General features: G+C 39.4%; 1 protein-coding gene across 2 annotated transcripts; it reads left to right on the forward strand.

Annotated features, from left to right (window-relative positions):
• Nucleotides 1-7,838: 7,838 nt before the first annotated feature.
• PFN2 (profilin 2) lies at nt 7,839-12,880 on the forward strand. Of its 2 annotated transcripts, none has more exons than XM_032263412.1 (3): nt 7,839-8,166; nt 10,301-10,493; nt 12,265-12,880. In XM_032263412.1, exons 1-3 carry the CDS (start codon nt 8,035-8,037, stop codon nt 12,360-12,362), a joined length of 423 nt encoding a protein of 140 aa, XP_032119303.1. In that variant the 5' UTR covers nt 7,839-8,034; the 3' UTR covers nt 12,363-12,880. The 2 variants fall into 2 exon arrangements, with proteins under 2 accessions (XP_032119303.1, XP_032119314.1); XM_032263423.1 differs by having other exon boundaries at nt 12,587-12,880.

Below are 12,880 nucleotides of genomic sequence, written 5' to 3' on the forward strand. Positions count from 1 at the left end.
CTTTATTCCAGTACTACCATTACTTAATTTGTGGCTCAAATTGTTCCAACTTTGGCCATTGGTAGCACTTTCGGTTGGTTCTTGCATGTCTTCAACATACACCATCCTTTTCGTTTGTTCTTATTGAGCACTTTCTTGTCAGCTTTGTTGAGGTATAATTTATATACCATAAAATTTATTGACGTGTATGCACATGTTCAACTTTCATACTCATCACATCAGGAGGTACATGATATCAATATAATTTTTAGTATATTTACAGAGTTGTAAGACTAACAGGCCAAGCTAATTGTAGAATACTTCACCACCCCCAAAGAAGCATCATCTTCATTTGCAGTCACTTCCCCATTCCCAGTCTCAGCCTTAGGCATTCACTAATCTAATTTCTGTCTCGACACTTCCTTTCTGGAACTATAAGGTGCTCCAGGCATCATATTATATTTACTCTGCCTTAGATCTAGAAACAACCATTTCTTTAAGGAGTACTGGTTTTGTTTGTTGGAAAAGTTATTTAGGTTTGGGAGGCCAAAGCGGATGGATCACCTGAGATCATGAGTTTGAAATCCTGGCATTTTTTAAACTGTATGTTTATGAATTTCATCCATATGTTGAAAATAGTTACCATTTTGTTTCTTCTCCCTGCTGTATAATATTCCATTGCATGAATATAACATTTATTATCCTCTCTATTTTTGACAGGCATTTGGGTGTTTCCAGTTTGGAGTTATTATAAATTGTGCTGTGAACACTCTTGCAGTCTTTTAGGGAAGACATGGAAGCATTTTATACTTGGATATATATCTAGGAGTGGAACTGTGAAATCTTACGATTTGTATATGTTCAGTTATAGCAGACACTGCAAACATCATCCAAAATTATTGTACTATTTTACACTCCTAATAGCAGTTAGTGTATGTGTGATTCTGGTTGGTAACACGGTATTTTCTCTTTCTCATTTTTATCATTCTAATAGGTATATAGTGGTATTGCATTGTGGTTAAACTTTAATTGTAAAATACGCATAACAAAACTTAGCATCTTAACCATTTTTAAGTGTACAGATCAGTGGAATGAATTCCATTCACATTATTATGTTACCATTACCACCATCCACATAAAAGTCTTTTTGTCTTCTTAGACTGAAACTCTGTACCCATTAAACAATAGCTCACTTCCTCCTTCCTCCACCCTTGGTACCACCATTCTATTTACTATCTCTAGGATTTTAACTAAGTATCTCATATAAGTGGAATCATATAGTATTTGTCTTTTTGTGACTTATTTCACTAAGCATAATGTCCTTAAAGTTTATCCATGTCTTAACATGTGTCAGAGTTTTCTTCCTTTTTAAGGCTAAATAACATTCCATTGTATGTATATACCACAGCTTGTTTATCCATCTGTCGTGGACACTTGGGTTGCTTCTACCTTTTGGCTATTGGAAGTAATGCTGCTATGAACATGGATGTGCCATATCTGTTTGGGTTCTTGCTTTCACTTCTTTTGTTTATATACCCAGAAATGAAATTTCTGGATCATATGGCAAATTTAAAAAAATTTTTTGAGGAACCACCTTACTATTTTCGATATTGGTTGTACCATTTTACATCCCACCAAGAGTGCACAAGGATTCCAATTTCTCCACATCCTCACCAACACTTATTATTTTCTTTTTTTTACTAATAGCCATCCTAATGGGTATAAGATGGTACAAAAGATAATTCGCTTTTTCCTGTGACTTAACGCATTTGAACATATTCTCCTGTGGTTATTGATCTGTAATCTCTTTTGTAGATTTTCCATTCAAGCCTTTGCCCACTTTTCTTACAGGTTGTCACTCTTTTTCCATTGTCCTGTAGTTTATTTACACATTTTGAGTGATTTTTATTAGTTTGTACTCACATTGGTATAAAGAACTACCTGAGACTGGGTAGTTCATAAAGAAAAGAGGTTTAATTGACTCACAGTTCCACAGGCTATACAGGTGGTGAGGCTGGGGAGGCCTCATGAAATAAACAATCAAGGCAGAAGGTGGAGAAGCAGGCATAGTCTTCGCATGGCGGAGCAGGAGAGAGAGAGTGAGTGAAGAGGGAAGTGATATACACTTTCAAACAACCAGATATTGTGAGAATATCACAAGAACAGCAAGCGGGGAGTCCACCCATGATTCAGTCACCTCCCACAAGGGCCCCTCCCATGACATGTGGGGATTACAATTTGACAAGAGATTTGGGTGGGGACACAGAGCCAAACCATATCAAGTACGTTGTCAGATGTATGTGTTGCAAATATCTTCTCTCATTCTGTGGGCTACTTTTTCTAGTGGGATGTGGAATCAGTAGCTTATGCTGTCTCTATAATTTTAAAAATCAAGCTTCAGTTCTACCCACTCCTAAGGTCTAACAGTACTTGGGTCTTTTCTATGAAACATTATTTTATTTCTTATAACTCCTGCCTCCATTAATTTTCATCATCTCTGCCCTTCTAGAGTGTATACCATCTGATTTTGTGATCTAATGGTAATACAATTAGTTCATATCCTTGTTTGCCTCTTACATATTCTACAACCAGACCACATTGCTTAAGTGTTTTGCATGCATTGCTTTCCTGCCTGATTTTAAATCAGAGGAGGGCAAGGACCTTTTTAATAAATAATATCCTTAGTACATACCAACAAGTACAGCTGTAGCAAGAGCTCAATACTTGTTATATGATTTGAAAAATGTTAATATTACAAGGAATATCTACTATCCACTAAAAGAATCAATAGCAAATAAATTGTTCAAATTAAATATTTTGTTAGAGAGGTCTTTAAAGCAGAGCCACATAAGTCATCAAGTCTAATCTCTACAACATAAAGGAATTGAAAGTGTTTCACTTTAACCTCCCTGGATTCTATTTGGAATTCCAGTTATTAACAGTCCTGAATACCACCTTCATTATCTACTTCATCTTGTTACTCACTCACTTCTAAAAATACTTACTTTTGACCTCAAGTTGGTAAAATTAGCCTACTTTCATGTTTGTTTATGCTTTTGTTCTCTGCTGGTCTCTTTGGTCAATGTACATCTATTCATATTATGAGTTTGGATCAGCCTGACATTGTAAAGTGGGATAAAGCATCAACATGGTCTTTGATAGTCTTAGTCTTAGTCTTTGATGTTCACAAACATCCTGATAGAGAACTTAAAAAAGTGTAAATTGAACAATGGCTGCATTGCTTTTATAAGCATTTTAAAAGTGAATGTCAAATATATAGATGTCTAAATCATTTGATAATGTAAATACCACCACCATCTAAAGCACCCCCATTCTTACTAAGAAACTTATATTAGGTAGCTAATATTGGAATTGTCAGATACAAACACAGAGTACAGAATAAGTAGGTAAGAAACATTTAAAGAATGAAGTATGAAACCACAAAGATGGAGAAAGAATACAAGAGTGTCAGGAATAACTGGGAAGATATGCATAAAAAAAATGGAACTTCTAAAATGAAAAATAGACTTTTAGAAATTAAAAAACCTCAATGTATGGGTTTAACAACAGGTGAAATACAGTTGAACAGTGATCTGAAATACATAGCTGAGGAAATTACCCAGAGCAGAGCACAGAGAGGAGTAAGAAGATAAAGATGAAAGAAGAGACATGCAGAACAGAAGAGGAAACAGAAACATACATATTCTGAATTTGAAGACAGTAGAGAGAACTGAGAAAAAGGAATAATTGAAGACATAGTGATTGAGAATTTTAGAGGTGATGACAGATACAAATCTATTTTTCTAAGAAAAACCCAAATGTAAACACATCATAGTCAAACTGTAGAAGAGCAAACACAAAAACGTTCCAAAGTAGCCAGAAGAAAAGAGACAAATCATCCATAATGGCAAAACAGCAATGCCAAAAACCAGAATGAAATGGGATAACATCTTCCAAGTGTCTATTTTGCATTGTAGATCCAACCCATTGTTGGAAGATGAAAGTCATATAAAGGCATTTTCAGAAAAACAAAAGTTTATGACCAAGAGACCTCTATTAAAGGAACTTCTAAGAGATGTACTTTAGAAAGAAAAATGATCATAGAATGATGATCTGAGATATGAAAAGGAATAGTAAAATACAAACATGTAAGTACATATATATACACACATACATAAACATCTGTGTAAAATAGTGTGAACAGAGATGTCCAGATTTAAAATATTCTGGGATCCTTGGATTGTCTAGGGGGAGGTTTTAAGATATTGAACTTAAAACTTTATTGTATTAAATATGCAAGGCAAAAATTTAAGGGTAACACTAAAAGAATAGAAATTGATAGTATAAATTTGAAAAAAAATATGGAAAAATAAAACACATACCCCACATTTTTTAAAGCCAAGGAAGAAAAAAGCAGCATAGAAAAAAATGAGACTAATAAAATTAGTTCAAACAAGTCAAAATATATGTCAATAATTACAATGAACATAAATGGAATAAACTTGCCAATTAAAGGTTATATTGCCATATTGGAAAAAAAAAAAATCCAGCTATGTGAAGCTTATGAGACAGAAAGAAAATTTAAGGACAGACAAAGGTGAAAGAAGGGTGGGGGAGGTAAAAGATATATAAGGTAAACACCAATAAAGAGAGAGCTGGGATGTTACCTTAATATTTGACAAAATAAATTTTAAGACAAAAAGCAGTATTGGTGATACAGAGGGCAACTACTAAATGATAAAGAATAAATTCATCAGAAAGAAAAAATATGACAATTTAAACTTCCATTTTCCTAATAGCCTCAAAATATAAAAAGCAAAAATTCATAGAATTTCAGGGTAAAATGGCCAAATGAAGAATTATAGGTACTCCTTTTCTTTACTGTAAAAATCATAAATAAAGAGTGAATACATTCAAAAGATAACTTAGCTTGCGGGATTAAGGATGATTTTTCTCCATTTTCTAAGCTTTACTGCTGTGATAATGTACTTTTTTCAGAAATGAAGTATGCAAGTGAAATTTTTAGACAACTGAGGGCTAATTGTGGTTTTACTAAATTTTGGGGTATTTACAGTCTATAGTTTTAGATCCTGCCCCTAATGTTTATCAGGTTGTATACATTTTATTTTTCTTTTTTTTACGTGAATAATGGAAGCACTGTGGTTTGTAGGTTGTATACATTTTAAAGATAATTTGTTTGTGTTTTGCTAAAATTTCAAATGGTTTTTACATGGACTCAAGTGGTTCAGACACCACTTTACTTACACATTAAAGAAGGTGGCTTACTACAGTTTCTGCTGTACTAAAATAAAAGCATTCTGGAAAGAATGCATAATAATGCATTCCAAACTTAAATATGCTACTGATTGTTAATGGCAACATTAGTCTGGATATTTGTATCAACAACACAGCTACAACTTTTTAGACTTCTGCCCAGATGTTACAATTATTACCCTAGGGATTAGTTACCGTCAAAAAAGTAGAGAAATATACAAATTGGCAATTCTTTTTCTCACACTGATACTCCTTTGGACTTAAGTAAACCAATGTTGTTATTACTAAAGCTCAGTATTCTACCTCTATTATACTTTCTGAAATGTGTGATAAGCAACAGTTAGATGAAATAGGAAGAGATTAGTATACACAAATGGAACATAAAGCAGCATGCAAGGAAGCTGGCTCTAAAGAAAACAATCACAGGTTATTTTATCATAGTACTGAAAACCGAGACAGCAAATGGACTCTTTTTGAATATATGACCTAAAAATTGAAACTGTAAAATTTATTCTACAGAATATATTTTTTCATAGGTTAAATTTTACTGTTTGCAATTCTGGAAAAATAACATGTTGGAAAAGTAAATAGTAATTTAAAATGTATTATTTAGAAAAATATGGAAAAATGACAGGAATTCTAAATTTTTGTGAATGTTCTACCCAATAAATGTGTTTTAGAATCTTTTGAGATTTGAATTCAAAAATACTGTTGCTCAAACGCTTTCACTGTTTAAAGCCAACAATAAAAGAACAGGAAAAGAATGTAGTTATTTCCAACTCTGTGCTATAACAATTAATGACGTCTAGAAATTATATCTTAAAACCTTAAGAGTAAATTAATAAAAATTCAACATACTTCATTTTCATTTTATTTTTTCTATCATTACCTTTTTGTTTACTGTTTCAATTTGTTGAATTATACTTACAATGAAGAGCACAAGCATAAACGTACAGCTTGATGAATTCTCACATAGCATATCTGTTACAAATAATCTATTAACTTTTAAAATAATACAATGCCATGATCAAAGGACTAAAATGAAGGGCAGAGTCATAAACAAGAACAATTAAGTGTAATTAAATTAGGTGGGACACACATGTACAAAAAATGAAACAATTTTGGGCTCACATTTTATACCACGCAGGTATTCTGTATCTTTAGAACATGAGAAAATACAGTGTCTGTCTGATAGGTCTCTGACTTGGGGTTCTTTTACTGTACTTTTTTTTTTTCTCTCTCTCTCCAGTAGCTGAACATTGCAAAGGAGTTAGCAGAAAAAATATAAAATTTCAGAACCAATTAAAGACTTTTTAAAGCAACTTTGTCTTTTCTAGAGATACATTCCTTAATCCTCTTACAAATCGTGACTTTACACGATAACTTTAAAGGTGAACATCTACTTATGGACGTTTTGATGCTTTCTTTTTCTTAAGTGGCAGATGGTTTCTTTTAACCTAAAATTGAAGTCGTTGGGGAACTCCTAATTCCACGTCTAGTCCTAGTGTCCACAGGCTACCAAAGATGATACGAATAGCTTCTCAGGCACTCTACCCACCTTTTACCTTTGTTAATACAAATATTTCCCAGATCTGGGTCCCGAAATTATTTTACCCTGCAGAGCAGAAATGTTATGATGTTCATTCAGTGAACTCTTCCCTAGTTTTTAATCGTTGCGTTTTCTGCGTATACTTCAAGCCACCAGTAACTTTCCCAGTTACCAAGAAACAGTTAACACAGGTTGCTGCTTGTTTTGTTCGGAATTTACGAGCCATTTAACCACACACGTGATTAGCAACTTTAAGGCGGCTCTTCTAGGCAAACAATCCACAGAATGTGAGGCCCCTGGTACCCAAATGAGGCAACAATGAAAGATCGGCGAAGCTCAGCAAGGTTCCTGAGCGCCAAGGACGCCAGCTCTGATTTCAGGTTTCCGGAGTGCGCCTGCGGGGCAGCCTGTATGGCCGAGGCGCAAAAGGGGTCCAGGAAAGAGGGTGCCCTTAGGGACACGGAGATTATCGTGGGCGACCCTGCCACCAGCCGCCCCCACCACGAAGAAAAGGAAACGCTCCGCATCCCGTCACCAGGGCAACTCTGCAATCCGACACCTCAAGATTCCGCATCCCGGGCAGCGGATACAAGAGAAAAGCGCATCACAGCCCGGCCGCGGGGCTTCAAGTCGTCTCTGCCACCGCTGTTCCCAGGGTGCTGAGAGCGACGAGGGAGCCACTCAGTCCGCGAACTCGAGGTCCGAGGCTCAGCCATCCCCTGCAACGGCACCGCGCCCGGCCGGCGCCTCCCGCACGTGGCGGCCGTGATTGTCCCGGGGCGGTATCCCTCCGCGCCCCCGCCTCAGTCTCCCCCCGCCCTTCCCGGGACCCTCCGTGCCCGGGCGCCGCGGAAGGATCGCACGCACGCGCGCGCGCACGCCTCGCCGTGTCCGCCGAGAACGCAGGGCGCTGCGGTTAGGAACAGCCGCCGCCGCTGCCGCCGCCGCGGGCACAGCAGCTTTGCAGCCTCCCGCCGCTGGGTAGTCAGCCCCGCGGCTGTGGGCGGCCGGGCGGCCGGGCGCGCTCTGAGGCTCGCCCCTCACCGCTGTACCCGCGTCCTCCCTCCTCAGCTCCTTGGGGAGGGGGGCGGTCGGTGCCTGCGCAGAGCCGCCTCCTCCCCGCCCCCGCCCCGCCTCCCCCCGTGCTGCCGCCGCCGCCCGCTACCGCCGCCGCCGCCGCCGCCGCGCCTGCTGCTCCTCGCCGTCCCCGCTGCAGTGCGAAGGGCTCGAAGATGGCCGGTTGGCAGAGCTACGTGGATAACCTGATGTGCGATGGCTGCTGCCAGGAGGCCGCCATTGTCGGCTACTGCGACGCCAAATACGTCTGGGCAGCCACGGCCGGGGGCGTCTTTCAGAGCATTACGGTGAGGACCAGTGGCGGCCGGGACCCTGGTGTCCGCACCGGAGCGGGGTTGGCCGGCTGCGGGTGCGCCGCAACATGGAGGGTCGAGCCCGCAGGTGTGCGAGGCAGCAGGCGCTGAGGATGCGGCTGCCGGGCGGGCGGGGAGGCCGAGGCCCGGGGACGCCCCCTCGCCTGGGTCTGCGCTGACAGGCTGGGGGCGGCGGCCGGACTCCTCGTCGGCCCTGGCCGGGCGCCCCCGGCGTTCTCAGCGTCAGTTCAGGTGCCGGGTTGGGGGAGGGGGCGCGCACCGGCCAGGGCTAGGGTAGGGGTTCCTTTTTTCCGCCTAGTGCGGTTACCCTAAGGTTCTGTTGAAGCCATGAGGTTTACTATGCACGTCCTGAGGTGGAAGCGAGGGTTGGGGATCCGAGCTGAGGAGCGCGGGCCCCGGGTGGAGGTCCCTAGGATCCCTGGCCGCCTCTTGCTCCGCGGACAGCGCGCCGCCCGCTCCTACGGCTGTGGGAGGCGGCGGCCCGGGTCCGGCCCCCGGGATTCTCGAAGCGACTTTGCGTAGGTTTGCCGGTGTCCAGGCCTCTGGGGCTTGCGAGAGATGTACGCCTACCGCGTAGGTGGATTCGTGAATCTCGACTTCAGCTCTAGCTCTATAGGTTGTTTTTTTTTTTTTTTTTTTTTTAATTCTCCAAGATGGCGAACTGCCATTGATTTCTCTTCTTCTCATATGGAGATTCATCGATATACGGTTATCCCCAGTTACGCAACATAGCTCAAAAGAGGGGTGCTTTTCGGGGGCTTTCAGTAATTGCGGAGACCTGAAGGACACTTCACTTCTCCTAGTCCCTCCCTCTTTAGTGGTGGTAGTAAAGGAACTAATGCAGATTTATGCTTCACATTGCCTGATTTTCTTGAGACTTGATGGTTTTGATGTGGTTGCAATATGTTTGGGGAATATTTGCCACTAAGCCTCCAGTTTATTGTTTTGCCTATTTTTGCCCAAGGCTTTTTCTAAAATTGTGATAATTGTATTAAATATGAGACCATTTCCTTAATTACTTAAGGGAGCACCAAGCTCCCTTCCCCTTAAACCCCAACGTTCAGGTCCCCTATTACGGGTGCTAGTTATTCTTTTACCACTTAACATGGTTTAAAGTCTAACTTTAGAACTCATTACTTGATAATAGTACTTTAAGGTCTCGTATACCCGCAGTGGACTACAATTCTTGTAGGGAATTGGCATCTGGTCATCAACTTTTTTCCTGCGGTCCTCTTGTCTTTGTGTGTGAGTTCCCGCTGTCTGACTAGGAAGATTGCGGGAGTGTGCTTGGAAATGGCTGGGGCCTGCTATGACTCTGCAGTTCTGATGGGGGCGACGCCTTCCTTCTTATTCATGGAATGTTAGAATGCACGTTTTCTCCTTTCCGGTTCTGGTGGCTACCTCAGTTTCTTTCCCAATCTCCCTCCATTTTCTCTGTTTTACTGTTGCCTACTGCTGTAGGTGGAATCCACTTTGCATTTCCCCAGAAAGAAAACTGATTACTGAAATGGGAGGGGAAGGGAAGTTGGAAAGAAACAGGAGTCGTGACTAGAAAAATAGGAGGGAAATATGAATTGGAAAAGCACTGATGATGTCTAGGGATTGACGTCCATAATATCATCAGGGATATTTCTAGCTATTCCAAGCAGAGAAGTGAACAATCAAAGAACAGGCTTTATTTCGGGAGACTTTGAGGCAACTTTAAATTTGATGAAACATGATTGACTGTAATGTGACTATGATAGACCATCTCTGTTCAAAGAGTTGATGGCTGAATTTTTACGGTTACGTGAACACTTTCAGTTGACTTAATACAGTTTATAAGTAAGTTTGCACTTTGTCTAGCGTCAACTATTTAGAGTTTCTTTGTATAGACTGGTCTTGGTTAAGAGCTGACACCGATAACTGAAGTCAAGTCAAATGATGTAAAACATGTAATCATATCGGATTGAGTAATTCTTTAGAAAAGACTGAATCTTGGTTTTACCTTAGTGAAACTGTGGCTGTCTCGCGGTGGTAGTGTAAGCTCCTGTTAACATCAAGCCCTGAAAGGAATTAACTACAACTTCCATTTCTTTTTTCTTTTTTCTTTTTGGTGGGGGGGCAGCCAATAGAAATAGATATGATTGTAGGAAAAGACCGGGAAGGTTTCTTTACCAACGGTTTGACTCTTGGCGCGAAGAAATGCTCAGTGATCAGAGATAGTCTATACGTCGATGGTGACTGCACAATGGACATCCGGACAAAGAGTCAAGGTGGGGAGCCAACATACAATGTTGCTGTCGGCAGAGCTGGTAGAGGTAAGTAAGGTATTCTTTTGGTTAGAAGTTGCATGCCACATTACAACTTATTAAGCACTTTCTTTTAACATTTTGGTTAAAAGTTAGTCCATAATGGCTATTAAGGTGGTTTTTGTGAACTGCTCAGCACTGTGAAGCACTGCTTTAGTTTTACCTACTCTAAGCATCTACAACCTGACCTCTTAGATCCTGATTTTGTTCTAAGAATATTCATATCAACTCACTTTAACTTTTATTAAACTTAAAAATCTCTTAAACTGCTTGACATGTCAAATGATAATCTGTGGTGTTTCAGATTGTTAAATTGTTCAAATGACTTGGTTATTTTAGTCCGTTTCAGTGCGTTTGACTTTTGGATCTCTCTCCTTTTTTTTCTTGCTTGTATTCTAACCATTTCACTAAGCATAAAGAAGGAACAATTAACATCAGTTCATTTTTCAGTTAGGAACTTTGCCGGGGAAGAGATAAATAATTAGATGAGAATTTTGGAGTAAGTTGTCCATTCACTGAAATATTTTCAAAGATTGTGTGTCTGGGACTTAGATTTGAAAAGTAGGAAATTACATTTAGTTTGTATACTTGGTCCAAAAATTCAGGTGTCTCCAGATTGTTGTCAACATTATAGAAACTCTTAATTGCACTAAAGAAGTATCCCTACTTTTTCAAAATAAACTTCTGAAATTGAGGTTTGTTATGACATCTAATTGATTTACAAATACATTTAAATGTGTTAACGCATATGAGTATTTTGTAAATATAGAGTGCTTCTGTAGCCTCCTATAGCTGACTTGGCAAATCTAATTTTAATAACAGCTCTACCATATGAGGGGACTTAAAGCTGCACTGAGTTATAATTTAATGCTCTGGCTCTACCAGCTCCCTGTGATTATCCTAAAAGTTAATCTTATTCTGGTGTGAGTTGATGTTTATAAATATTTATCTATAAGAAAATTAGATGACTTTGAAATAGTGACAAATCTCTTTAAACCTTAGCTGCACTCAAAGATAAATATGCTAAAAAGAAGCATCCAACACAAGAAACCAGAATATTTTATACCATACAGCACTACTGACATCTAGTGGTAGTGAATATAAAATTTGACATATACGTGTATTTTGGGTTATAGATCTTTGAATTGCATCATAGAAGAGCAATTAGAAATCGTAAACCTACTTTTTTAGACGCAATTTAAAAAAAGGCTAGTATGGTAAAGCTATCAGTAAGCACACACCTTAAATACATTTAATTTGGCCTTTTCTGAATGATACTGAATATGCTACTTAAAATTGGATCTTCATTTTCCTTTGGAAATAACAGACGCATTTAGCCTCACTGGTAAAACTTAATAGTTTATACTTATCAAGTATGTTAAAATTTGGGGAGTTTGTAAGTAAATAACTCACCAAGTTTTTAAGTTTATATTTTTGGGGCAAGTAATGACGTGTACTTGTCATATCAGCTAGAATATTTTTGCCCTAAAATAGAAGACAAATGATCACTTTTTTTTTCTCTAGCTAGTGTAAAGATAGTTATGTAGAACTTTTGCTTGCATTGATGGGGGCTTCCACAATGCAGTCAAGTTTATTATTTTCTGTTTAATATATTACTAGGTTGAGAGTTCTTTTTGGAGACCTAATTGACTTCAGTGATTGGCAGTTCATGGAAAACTAACTTAATGTTAACTTATTAATCAGGGTTCTGTCTGCTAAAACTTATGTGACTTTCTTGATTAACACTTCTTTTGAAACACTTTTCTTCTTTCTCTTTCAGTCTTGGTCTTTGTAATGGGAAAAGAAGGGGTCCATGGAGGCGGATTGAATAAGAAGGCATACTCAATGGCAAAATACTTGAGAGACTCTGGGTTCTAGCTGCTAGGCAGACTGTTAAGTATTAGGGGAAAATTGCTCTTAAACTTTCCTAGCTGTAAGCTTAAGTCTTAATTCTGGAAATTTTATTAGCAATGCAGGGTGATGGGGTATGAACCTGTGTCTCCTTTGTATCCCTCTGTTGGTGGGGAAAGGTGTCTTTCTTTCTGCCCTCCCCCCCTTAAATAATTGTGTTCACTTTTGTTTTGTTTCCTTGTGTACTCCAGCATTGGTTATAGTCATGGGAAAGGAAGGTGTCCACGGAGGCACACTTAACAAGAAAGCATATGAACTCGCTTTATACCTGAGGAGGTCTGATGTGTAAGCAGCCTCTCCCCATCTACCTAGCAACTGTCTTCATCAACAACCCCAATTATGGTCACAATGCTACCAAACTATAGACGGTAGCTAATTTTTCTTTACCTATTTTCTAATGTCATGATTCCTGTTTGCCCAATGGATCATTTGTATGTTAACCACTGTATGTAACCAACCTTTATCTGGCAACATAATTGCAGCAC

This window comes from Sapajus apella, unplaced genomic scaffold (assembly GCF_009761245.1).
Source record: "Sapajus apella isolate SASKATOON/1434 unplaced genomic scaffold, GSC_monkey_1.0 scaffold4, whole genome shotgun sequence".
In the NCBI taxonomy this organism is placed as follows: Eukaryota; Metazoa; Chordata; class Mammalia; order Primates; family Cebidae; genus Sapajus; species Sapajus apella.

Coding starts and splice junctions, on each gene's coding strand:
- PFN2 (XM_032263412.1), top strand. CDS start 8,035: ATGGCCGGTTGGCAGAGCTACGTGGATAACCTGATGTGCGATGGCTGC. Junction 8,167..10,300: donor GCGTCTTTCAGAGCATTACG/GTGAGGACCAGT, acceptor GTGGGGGGGCAG/CCAATAGAAATAGATATGAT. Junction 10,494..12,264: donor TGTCGGCAGAGCTGGTAGAG/GTAAGTAAGGTA, acceptor TTTCTCTTTCAG/TCTTGGTCTTTGTAATGGGA.